Source organism: Pleurodeles waltl, chromosome 9 (genome assembly GCF_031143425.1).
Source record: "Pleurodeles waltl isolate 20211129_DDA chromosome 9, aPleWal1.hap1.20221129, whole genome shotgun sequence".
Classification (NCBI taxonomy): Eukaryota; Metazoa; Chordata; class Amphibia; order Caudata; family Salamandridae; genus Pleurodeles; species Pleurodeles waltl.
In genome coordinates, this window is record NC_090448.1 from 320,035,678 (window position 1) to 320,047,709 (window position 12,032).

Below are 12,032 nucleotides of genomic sequence, written 5' to 3' on the forward strand. Positions count from 1 at the left end.
TACCGAGTTGTTGCAAAGCACCAGCACAGCTTTAACCAATACATCTCACTGTGTTGCAGATAACTGTCAGTGTGGTGGACGTTTAGGGTAGCCTCATTGTGCAGCAGCTTGAGCAAATAATGAAGTTGTATTATCAGCTTGTGCTTTAACATTGTTGGTTTATAATGTGAGAACCCTGTATGATTGTATCAAGTGTTATAATTTCGTGAATTAAGCTAATGCAATATAGACGAGAGATCAGATGTTCTTCCTGAGGCTTTTCCCGAGAACCCTTTTTCACTGATTTCGTAGTATAGGATGCTCTCACTAAAGAGAGAGAATTGGTTTTGCCTAACTCCCTTTTGAGAGAACTTTATAATGGCACGCCTTGCTTATATGATTTTAATATATCGACAAACATCTTCAAGTGTTGGTTATTGATTTACAACTAATTAGATGATTTGAACCTGTAACCCTGCTAAATCTTTTAATACACCTTTTAGGTTTGAAACTTGACCATATCCGTCTGTCTCGTAAAGAATAGTATGTTTCATTTTATTGCAATTCATTGGATGTTGATGATAGCCTCAGTCAGAGTGAGCACTTCATGAATCTGAACTTGCACCTGAATTTCATGAAGCAAAGTGCTCCATCAATCCTGATTCAAGGCCAAGGCACTACACGTCTCAAATAAATATATGTCACTGTTTTTGTGCTCTGCCTAGCTTTGGGAAACAATGTTTCTTTCGAGCATTTTCAAGTGAAGTGGTAAAAATGAGATCACGCGTCATGTATATTGGTTGCATGGCTAAAACATACCCAGTGGACCACATCTAGTTTAATTGCTTAGCCACAACTGTGACTTGATGGTCTTGGCAAGCTTATATTAAAGCACTTGTTACCTGCTTAGAGCCTATTTCTAAACTGCCCCAGTATTTTCAGATAATGGGAACAGGTAACAAAAGCTCCCCCTGGGCACCTCTCTTGCCAAATTAAAAAATCCAAGACAAATCTGAAAAATCCTAGATGATACTGCTCGCCTGATGGGTTTTTCCCAGCACCCTTTACACTTTTCCTGACTCTACCAGTGTTTTAATTGTAAACGAAGAGTGCCAGTGCCAAAGCTCTGCTCAGAAGCCCACTGTCAGCGATATTAAATATCAGTGCACTGAATACCTACACTGCGTATCCTTGAATCCTCCCAAGGCCTCTTTAGTTATCTGTCAGACACTCCCTGTCCCTTTAGTTCACTCCTTGGGGCTCTCACTCTCCCACTTTGTGACGGTTCTTCCATCTTTGTCTTCTCCTGTCTTTCCCTCTTGTGTGTTTTTCCTCCCTTGCTCTCGGGAGATGTCTGACGAGGAGAAATAAGTGCCAGTCCCTAAAACTGAGTGGCGGTGGCCCCTACTGGAAGCCACCTGCTTAAACTGAACACTGCAGTTTAGGCTTGTGCCAAGAAGGTGTGGAGCCTTCATGTGCATCCTCCCCAGAAGGAGACAGCAGCTAAAGGAGAAGCCGCCTGTGGAATGGATACCGGGCAGGCTAAAGGTGAGGCTGGAAAAGCTGAAGGGTGAGAAACAAAAAAGATCACCCCAGGGACATTGTAAAGATTTTGTGGGCTCTGGGCCAAACCTATTTTGGGGGCTCCCTGTTCAGAACAGGTTTGAATTTATGGTTCAATTTAATCTCTTTCATGCCCTTTTTGACTAGGTCACTGACACTGCACAGGCGCAATTGTCCAAATTCTAAATGTGTTTACATCTAATATTCAGGCACAGTGATGTGTGGAGCAGTTCACTAATGTTACTGCAAATAATCTCTATGGCACCATCCCATTTCTCATATGTAGGCCCTATTGTGATCTAAAACAAGCCTTTTTTAATGGGTGTTGCATGAAAAACAAGAACATTTCTTTGCAAAATGTCTGTACTAGACACACACATCAACCACATTCAAAATAAATTAAAGGAAAACCGTATTTAAAACAATCTGTTTAAGAATTATTCAAGGTCATGGGAGTCATATCCTGCAGAATTGAGCTGGCTCTACCAGCCCTCCCCCCGCCCCCCCCCCCCTCCCAAGGCTGGAGCCCAGGGCCAGAACCCAATATGCCCAAGCCTTAAAAAGTCTCTGAATCCCTCATTAAATGGATTAAACCTGTGGTTAATCGGGACTGTGCTTCACAACGAACTTGGATAGCCGATTGGGGAAGAGGATGGGAGTGAAGAAGTATTCCAGTCAACCGTGAGAGAAAACACCAAACGAATAAATTGAGACGCACCTACATTTAACGTCCAATAAGAGGGATAAAAAAAAAATGGTGGCCAACTTGAGGCCGAAAACGTGTAAGTACTTTACAGGAATGCGGCGGATGCGGGCGTTGGTCGCAGGTGAATTACCGGTAGTTGACCGAGGAATGGCTCGAGTGAAGGGTAGCGCCGCCGGCATTGACGGGCCTTTCAGCGAGGCCGGCGGAGGCGTCAGGCGGGTACAATCCCAGCGACATTCCAGCTGACTGCTGCAAGGCAACGTGATGACGGTAATAAATTGGGCATTCATCGCACATAAATATTTGATTAATAACATGGTTTCTTCAAAGTCAACTGTCTGATCTGACCATCTTTCTTGACAAGATCGCCCTGAAAAATGTAACCACGCAGAGCATTCCCTGCAGGAAAGGTTTGGGGATATCTGCAGGAGGCACCAACTCTGGCCTTAGCATAGATATACATACTACATCTCTGTTTAGTGTTTACATGTGAGTGTGTGTAGGTGTGAAATGGCTGTGAGTGAATGTAGGTACACGTGCCCGTGGTTCTGTGTGTTTGCAGATGTGCTATGTTTGTGTGCACGTGGTAGTATGTGTCTCTGGGTAAATATGCATTAGCTTGTGTTTATGTGAGTATTTACTTGCCTGCATCTGCTTGTATTTTGCAAGTGTCTACATATAAGTGTGAGTGTACGTGTGACGTGGTAGATGTGCGTATTTGGTATTTTGTATTTATAAAGCGCAAACTGCCACTGTCTCTTGGCCTTAAATCCCACCAAAGCCTACCAGGAAAGAGGGAAGGAACACTGTTAGAAGCTATTTAAGTAATAACTCAGCAGGAAAATGCTACTCTTCACCTCTGTATTTGTGTTTATAGATGTGTGTGCCTGTACGTGTGCGGATGTGCGTTGTGTCTACATGTACGTATTCATATACATGTGGGTGTGTGATTGTGCATGTGCCTGTGTCTGTATGTGTTCAGGTGTGTGTTTGAGCCTAGGTGATTGCATGCAAGTGCATGTCTGCGCATGTGTCCATCTACAGTTGTCTGTAGAGGTATGTGCACACATGTTGATGTACATTTGTCAATAAATATAAGGGTACACGTCTGGTGTGTGTGTGGGAGAAAGAAAGAGTATGAACATTGATCTATATGTGTGTGGGGAACTCCGCACTTATGAAAGGGTTTGAGAGGGTAGGTTTCCGGTTCTCTTGAAATAAAGCCCTGTGGGTAACCTGTCAAAAGGTGTCTCTTTAGGTTTCTCACGAACCACAGGTTGTCTTTGAGTTCGAAGTCCTCAGTCAGATTGTTACACAGTCTTAGAGCTAGATTTGAGAAGCTCGGGGTGTTTCTTCAGCTGGTGGTAGGGTATATTTGCCCCAGGCTATGTGGCCAAAGGCGATGAGGTGACCCAGTTCTACCAAAGTATCATTGGTGGAGTGGAAGCAGAAAACAGCCAGGGAAACGTGTTCATATCACTACCGTATTACCAGGGATCGTATCTCCAAGGAGGATTCTGCAGGGCCGAGTGGGCCAAATTATATAAGTAGCTGCAGCAAAATTGGGCGCATTCCCTCAGGATTGTTTGCCATGCCAGATATGAGATGATATCACTGACCATCCATCTAACCTTAACAGCAACCCTGTGATCATCATCCTACCAGTCCTGGCTTGTGGGGATTCCTGGGGGTGGGGCAGAGTGCGGTGGGGTGGGGGGGGGGAGGGGAATTAATAACATCTAAAAAAATAAAATAACATTTATAAAAAACGTACCTCCTCTCCCGTGCCGCTCCTCTGCTCCACTGCTGCACCCTGCGGCCAATCATGACACTGCTCAAAGCAGCGTCAGGACTGGCTGGGAGCGCCCAGCCAGGGCACTCCCAGGCAGACTGGGAGCCTGTGCAGGCTCTCTCCAGCCCAGAAACTGCATTTCTGGGCTGCAGAGTGCCCTGTGCACATGTGTGTTTGGCTGGCCCAAGACAGCCAGCCAGCCACACATGCGCTCTTAGGGGAGTGCACTCCCCTCTGTTCATCACCCCGAAAGCCACGCCCCTTTCACAAGGACGGTATAATAAACACAGGCTTTGCAGCTGTTGCTGCTGGCAGAGGGGGGACGCTCCTCCGCCCTTATGGAAGAGCCACCCTTGCATCGTACCAAGGGTTGCATCGCGCCAAATACACCCATTCCAGCCCATTTTGTTGTCTTTCCCGCTTTCCTTCACATGCAGGGTAGGACAGGCCTTTTATTCCACTGGGCTTTTCCCCAGTGGGGTGGAGCACTTGTGGGTCAGTTTTGAAAGCCCATGTCCACTCCTGGTGCCTCTGCCACTCTCCCCATCTCTTGAGGTTCATTGTAACAGGCACGGGGAGGATTCAAGTGAGACAGAATGAGAGGGAGGGAACAGTGGTGTATCACAAAATTATGTGTCCTCCTGCAGAATGTGATGAAGGGCCCCAGCTGCACCATATCTCACCGACAAGAATTGGAGCTGAGCTGAAGGGGGGCACCTGAAAGTTTAGGGGCCATCTTGCATTTCATAGGTTGCAGGGGCCTCTGCTGTGCCTTTGAAAGGGAGGAGGACGGATGAGAGAAAGCGATCAGAGCAGGAGTAAGCGAGGAGAGAACGAGAGAGAATGAATGGATACAAAGAGACAAAAGAGAGGGAGGAGACCAAGGGAGCAGGGCTCGTTTGAGCATTTTTTCCAGGTTTGCCTTTGGTTCCCGAGACCGGTCCTGTTCATATGTGCCAAAAATATCACGTCAGGGAAGAGATGCGCTTTAAGACCAATTTCAAGTACTAACGAGTAATGGGTACGTTTTAGTATTAAGTCGGAGTACAGAAGAACAATTGGACGTTCTGAGGGTACTGATACCGAGGTATTGATGAAAGAAAGGCCTGATCTTTTGCACAAGGGCACTTCATCGTCACTGTTTTGGAAGCATTAGCGATGTGCGTGCACAGTGATATAAAAAGCTACTGAAACGCATGTTTTGAAGTACAGTCTTTTTGTTGCTAAGGTAACTGGAAAAGAGATCGTCAGTTACTATCAATCCAAGGCATGAAACGTTGCATAACTTCGAATTTCCAGTCATGTTTTGCTGGCCCTGTGAAGATATCGTCACATAGTGCATCATCATGCCAGCCCTATAAAGATCTGACATTTCTTCACTTTAAGCCTCTGTTATATTTAGTTGGCGCTATATAATCAGCATGAGCAAATGGTGCTGAGCTCTAAATCAGTGCTAGTGGACACTGTCCTTAATTTGTGCTGGTGGTTGCACGTGGTGGGCAGTGGAGTTTGATGGAGAGCAAGACAAAGAAAGGTAGGAATGGAAAACAATAAAGTAGGACAGAAACAAAGGGTGAAAAAGAGAGGAAGCAGGGGTGAAAAATACCCTGTAGTATTGACAAAGGGAGACGAAGTGATGGGTAGTGGCATGTGGTGGAATCAACAATAGATAGTCTTGTTTTTTGGTAAGCCTAGCGCTGGTAGCTACCGCCTATGAAAAACTGATCTCCTGCACTTATTGCTTTTGCAAAGTGAATACTGATTAGCACAATGGATGCAGGTATCTGAAGGGTCCAATGGAGAGATCGTCATCCTCGGTGATGTCAGAGATGGGTGGAGTCAAACTTGCACCATATTATTCCATCGGAAAAGAAATAGGTTTTCCTTTGCATCGCTCTCAGACACCAGGTAGGTACCAGCAACCTCAGCACACAGAAGAGCATGGCTTTTTGGGAAAATAAATAACATGTTACACTGTATCAGTAGAGAGATAACAAGCATTGGCAATGCAATGGGTCTGGCGTTTGCTCGAGTTAGAGCTATGACCATTGTAAATTCCTAACTTCACTTTTCTTGCCAAAGAAATTGAAAAAGAAAATCAAAACAGCTGACAGAAGAAAGTCATTTTAAAGCACCATGGTCGCCATGAGCGTGAGCGCAAGAGTTATTGGCTCCCTGCATGAATGTCTAGAAAGGATCACGGCTGGGATGAAAGGCAAACCGAAACCGGAGGAGGCACCATCACACACTGTAAGAGGAGGAAGCGTGACACAGTGTGATGGCCCCAAAAACTGTTCACTTAGTGAAATCGCCTGGGAGGGACCTCAGCACACAAAGGAGGAACATTTCACAAAATGCACCATTAAAAATGAAGCATTTAAGACAAGAACAACAAAGAATGAAAACCAGGAGTGGGTGTGGTTAAAAGCCCACAGAGAGATTACTACAGGCCAGAGCGCTTGTGCGCTGGACCCTAAAAAGACAAATAAAGAATGAAGGGAAGAGAAAAAAATAGTGAAAGAATGAATGCCTGATGAAGAAAAAAGAGAGGAACGAAACAAGGAAAGAAATAACCACGTTTGAAAGAGGAGGTGGCAAGAGGAAAAGGGAAATAAAAAAAAGAGAGGAGTAGAAATAAACAGCTGAAAGAAGGACCAAAACTGTTTACATGTGGATTTTGAGAGCTGGTAAGAGAAAAGTGGGGGAGAAAGAAAACATTGAGAGTAAACTGAGTAGAGGAAAGAACGGAGTTAGATAGGTGAAACAGACCCTCCCAAATAAAGATGGTAGCTAAGAATAGATTTAACTGGCTGCCCCACATCCTCAAACAGATGTCAGAGTGTGGAACAGCAGAGGACACTACAGAACAGCAGGAGGTGGGTTAGCAGAGTTGTATGTGAACCCCAACACAGCAATATTGGGTGCTTCAGATCAGGATTGGGGGTATAGACAGAGCTGCGTTCCCGGCCCAGTGCTGGAATAACAGAAAGGCAGCAGGTAAGGAATGAGAAACAGAGTGCCATGTATTTCCTGGTATTGGAATAATGGGGCACTGCAGGTGAGGGTTGAGGTGCACTGACAGAGTTGTATGTGGGCTGCAGTACTGGAATAGTAATGGGCACACAAAGTCAGTAGTGAGGTATGCTAATGGAGCTACGAGTGGAACCTAGTATTGGCTTGCTAGTGTTGCCGAGTGTTCTCCTGGAGATGCCCTGGTGAAGCTGCGAGTGGGGCCCAGCATAGGAGTGGCATTGTTCTGAATCACAGAAGCGTGGAGTTCTGAACGGCGAGTGTGTGAGCCTTAGTACTCAGATGAAATATACCCTAAATGTTAGAATGGATGGATTCTGGTTCGGCTGTGGTGGTTCCCATCAATAGTTGTGTTGGATGTTAGACTTCAGGTGCACTGGCTGAGCTGTGTTTTGCTCTTTTAGGTCCAGTACTGGCTTGGCATTGGGACTGAATATTAGAATTGAACTGCTGTAATCGACCTGCATGTGAACGGGGTCCCAGTATAGGAAAGGAAGTGACATCACTGGGGTAGAACTGAGGTACACTGATAAAGCTGCGCCCGAGATCCAAGTACTGGAATAGCAGAGAGTACTGATTGCAAGAACTGAGGTGCTCTGGCAGACAGCATGTGTGGGGTTCCTGGCACTGGCACAGCTAAGGGCTTGGAGCATGCAAACGTAGGTGCAATGATAGCGCTGCACCTGAGGTCCCAGTACTGGAGCAGCAGAGTATACCGACTGCAAGAACTGAGGTACTCTGGCAGACAGCATACATGCGGTTCATGCCACTGGCACAACTGAGGGCTTGGAGCATGTGAACCGAGGTGTACCTATGGTGCTGCACCAGAGATCCCAGTCCTGGAGTAGCAGAGTATACCGACAGCAAGACCTGAGGTGTTCTGGCAGACAGCATCCGTGGGGTTCTTAACACTGACATGGCTGAGGGCTTGGAGTGTGAAAACTAAAGTGCACTGATGGAGCTGCACCCGAGGTCCCAGTACCGCAGCAGCGGAGTGTCACCAAATACTAGAACTGACGTGCTCTGGCAGACAGCGTATGTGGGGTTTGTGGCACTGGCACGGCAGACAGCTTGGAGCATGTGAACCGAGGTGCAATGATGGCCCCGCGCCCGAGAACCCAGTACAGGAGTAGCAGAGTGTAGCAACTCCAAGAACTGAGGTGCTCTGGCAGACAGCATGTGTGGGGTTCCTGGCACTGTCATGGCTGAGGGCCTGGAGCGTGCGAACAGAGGTGCACTGATTGCGCTATGCCCGAGGTCCCAGTACTGGAGCAGCAGAGTGTACCGCCTGCAAGAACTGAGGTGCTCTGGCAGACAGCATGTGTGGGGTTCCTGGCACTGTCATGGCTGAGGGCCTGGAGCGTGCAAACAGAGGTGCACTGATGTCGCTGTTCCTGAGATCCCAGTACTGGAGCAGCAGAGTGTACTGACTGCAAGAACTGAGGTGCCCTGGCAGGCATTGTGCATGGGGTTCCTGGCACTGGCACGACTGAGGGCTTGGTGCATGTGAATGGTGGTGCACTGATGGAGCTGTGCCCGAGGTCCCTGTACTGGAGCAGCAGAGTGTACTGCCTGGAAGAACTGAGGTGCTATGGCAGACAGTGTGTGTGGGGTTCCTGGCACTGGCACGGCTGAGAGCTTGGAGTGTATGAACGGAGGTTCACTAATGGAGCTGGGTCCTGAGGCCCCAATACTGAAGCAGCAGAGTGTACTGACTTCAAGAACTGAGGTGCTCTGGCAGACAGAGTGCGTGGGGTTCCTGGCACTGGCACGGCTGAGGGCTTGGAGTGGCTGAACGGAGGTGCACTGATGGAGCTGCACCTGAGGTCCCAGTACTGGAGCAACAGAGTGTACTGACTGCAAGAACTGAAGTGCTGTGGCAGACAATGTGCATGGGGTTCCTGGCACTGGCACGGCTGAGGGCCCGGAGCGTGGGAACGGAGGTGCACTGATGAAGTTGCGCCTGAGGTTTCATCAGTACTGGTGCAGCCGAGTGTACTGACTGGAAGAACTGAAGTGCTCTGGCAGACAGCGTGCGTGGGGTTCCTAGCACTGGAATGGATGAGGGCTTGGAGTGTGTGAACTGAGGTGTACTGATGGAGCTGCACGCGAGGTGCCAGTACTGGAACAGCGGTGTGTAATACTGAAAGAACTGAGGTGTTCTGGCAGACAGCTTGTGTGGGGTTTTGGCATTGGCAGAGTTGAGGGCTTGGAAAGTGTGAACTCAGGTGCAGTATCCCAGTATGGAGCAGAAGTGGGCACTGTCTCTAAGGATTGTGGAGCTCTGGTAGAGCTGGGTGCCTAGACTACAAGCAATTACAAGTGATCATCCAGGTGGGCACACTTGGTAAAGAAAATCCAAGCCAAGGAAGAGTGGGAACCAGTCAGCTGAGAGAGGGTGCAGAGAGAGCCCATAAAGACTAAGGGACACATGTACGATGATTTGGTTTTGCGACTCGCAAACTGCGAGTCTTAGCGACTCGCAATTTGCGACTCGCAAAACCAGATGTACAACAGTGTCAAAGATACTATCTGCGATTCACCATGGGGTCACAAATGACCTACCTCATGAGTATTCATGAGGTAGGTCACAATTTGCGACCCCATTGGGAATGGTGGCACTCACAGGCCACCATGTCTGTGACTGCTTTTAAATAAAGCAGTATTTTTTTTTAAATGTAGACCTTTTCCTTAAAACAAAAATGAAAAGTTTTCTTTTCATTTTTGAAGAGCAGGCAGTGGTAGCATGAATTCACAAAGGGGAAGGGGTCCCTTTCGCAAATGGGTTAGCACCAATTAGAAATTGGTGCTAACTGCGATTGTTTTGTGACCGCATTTCGTAAAAACGTGGGACTGAACTCAACAGTTGTCCATGCAGCGTGTAGGAGAAGAGAGAAAGCTATCACTGACGTATGCAGAGATGTTATTATAGTAATCATACATGTCGATGCACGACCAGATTTTTTGCCTGTTTCCTAATATAATGTCAATAATACAATTACAGATTAAGATACAATTTTTTTGAGAAGTGACCTATGCAATATTATCTATCACTACCAGAATAGTGGTTGTGAATACTCTCCACTGATCTAAAATCTTTGTAAAAAAGTAAAAAGCGTATATGTACTGTAATTAGATATTAATATGAAATAAAATGAGGGTCTGTCTTCACCAATGACCCATGCACACATTTTTTGAATATACCACTCATCTAAATGGTTGATCTTGGTTAAATGTCAAAAAGACTACTTCATTGTTCTATGGCACATTATTGGTATGTGTACCATACCTATTCAAATTTTATACCACTAAATATAGAAAAAAATGCCAATGGTGACTTTCATTATGATTACATAATCTTATGATGCAAGAAAATAAATACTTTTTTATGTTTATTAATTACAATTATGACAAGTCAGTGCTTCTAGAGAGGATGAGTTTTGAACGAAATCAAAGGTGGGAATAAGAGGTCACACTTGCATTTTGAGCAACGGATAGAAGGTGTCCACATCCAGAAGAACACAGTCTAAAATTGACAAGTAATCGGTTTGAGTGATTGATTGGTTGGTAATTCAAGTAATCTTTCTTTGTTGTTTAAACAATAACTAATGACAGTCAACACATTATCAAAGGCTTGTATTCAGTGAATTCACAAGGACACGTGTCCAAAACAGCCTTTGACAAAATTCACAAACAGTGGAAAAAAAACAGGCGTTTTAAACAGAGGGTTTACAGGGCTCAAACTAGGACTGAGCGAATTTAAAAAAAGAACCTCAGCTCGTATACGCCTGGCTCCCAAAATGGAACGTTTCATGGCACAAAACACACAGCGCAGACAGAGGGATTTTTCAGCTCACTCAAAAACCGTGGAGTGAAATCAATAACAGAAACAATCTAGGTCAAAAATATCAAAAATTAAGGCCCATATTTATACTTTTTGACGCTAAACTGCGCTAACGCAGTTTAGCGTCAAAAAATTTAGCGCCGTCTAACGCCATTCTGAAGCGCCATGCGGGCGCCGTATTTATGGAATGGCGTTAGCCGGCGCTAGCAGACCGGCGCTGCCTGGTGTGCGTGGAAAAAAACCACGTAGACCAGGCAGCGCCGGCGTAGGGGGAAAATGGCGTTAGGGCGTCTTAAAATGGGGCAAGTCAGGTTGAGGCAAAAAAATCGCCTCAACCCGATTTGCGCCATTATTTTCGACGCCCAGACGCCATTTAAATGACTCCTGTCTTACTAAAGACAGGAGTCATGCCCCCTTGCCCAATGGCCATGCCCAGGGGACTTATGTCCCCTGGGCATGGTCATTGGGCATAGTGGCATGTAGGGGGGCACAAATAAGGCCCCCCTATGCCACCCAAAAAAAATTAAAAAATATAAAAAATTATACTTACCTGAACTTACCTGAATGTCCCTGGGGTGGGTCCCTCCATCCTTGGGTGTCCTCCTGGGGTGGGCAGGGGTGGCAGGGGGGGTCCCTGGGGGCAGGGGAGGGCACCTGTGGGCTCATTTTGAGCCCACAGGCCCCTTAACGCCTACCCTGACCCAGGCGTTAAATAGTGGCGCAAATGCGGGGTTTTTTGACCCGCCACCTCCCGGGCGTGACTTTTGCCCGGGAGTATAAATACGACGCATTTGCGTCGCTGTCATTTTTTTAGACGGGAACGCCTTCCTTGCATCTCATTAACGCAAGGAAGGCGTTCACGCAAAAAAATGACGCTATTTGCCCATACTTTGGCGCTAGACGCGTCTAACGGCAAAGTATAAATATGGCGTTAGTTTTGCGCCGAATTTGCGTCGAAAAAAACGACGCTAATTCGGCGCAAACGGAGTATAAATACGGGCCTAAGTTCTAGAAACAAACACATGTAAATGAATAAAACACATTTGCATCGATTGTCACACACATTCTCATAAAAGTACCATTTGATTTTGAGCAATGCATTCAATGTATATCCCCAA

The 12,032-nt window shown here is 46.5% G+C and overlaps 1 protein-coding gene across 3 annotated transcripts in view; it reads right to left on the reverse strand.

Moving 5' to 3' along the window:
• Positions 1 to 12,032, reverse strand: part of CAMKV (CaM kinase like vesicle associated) — a 483,421-nt gene that overhangs the window by 314,003 nt on the left and 157,386 nt on the right. Inside the window, exon 2 of one of the 3 annotated variants that reach the window (XM_069206830.1) lies at positions 2,379 to 2,497. The exons of the other annotated variants lie outside the window; for them this stretch is intronic. Coding sequence (XP_069062931.1) covers positions 2,379 to 2,427 — 49 coding nt within the window. The 5' untranslated portion in view covers positions 2,428 to 2,497. The remainder of the gene's footprint in view (positions 1 to 2,378; positions 2,498 to 12,032) is intronic. 3 annotated transcript variants of the gene reach the window in all.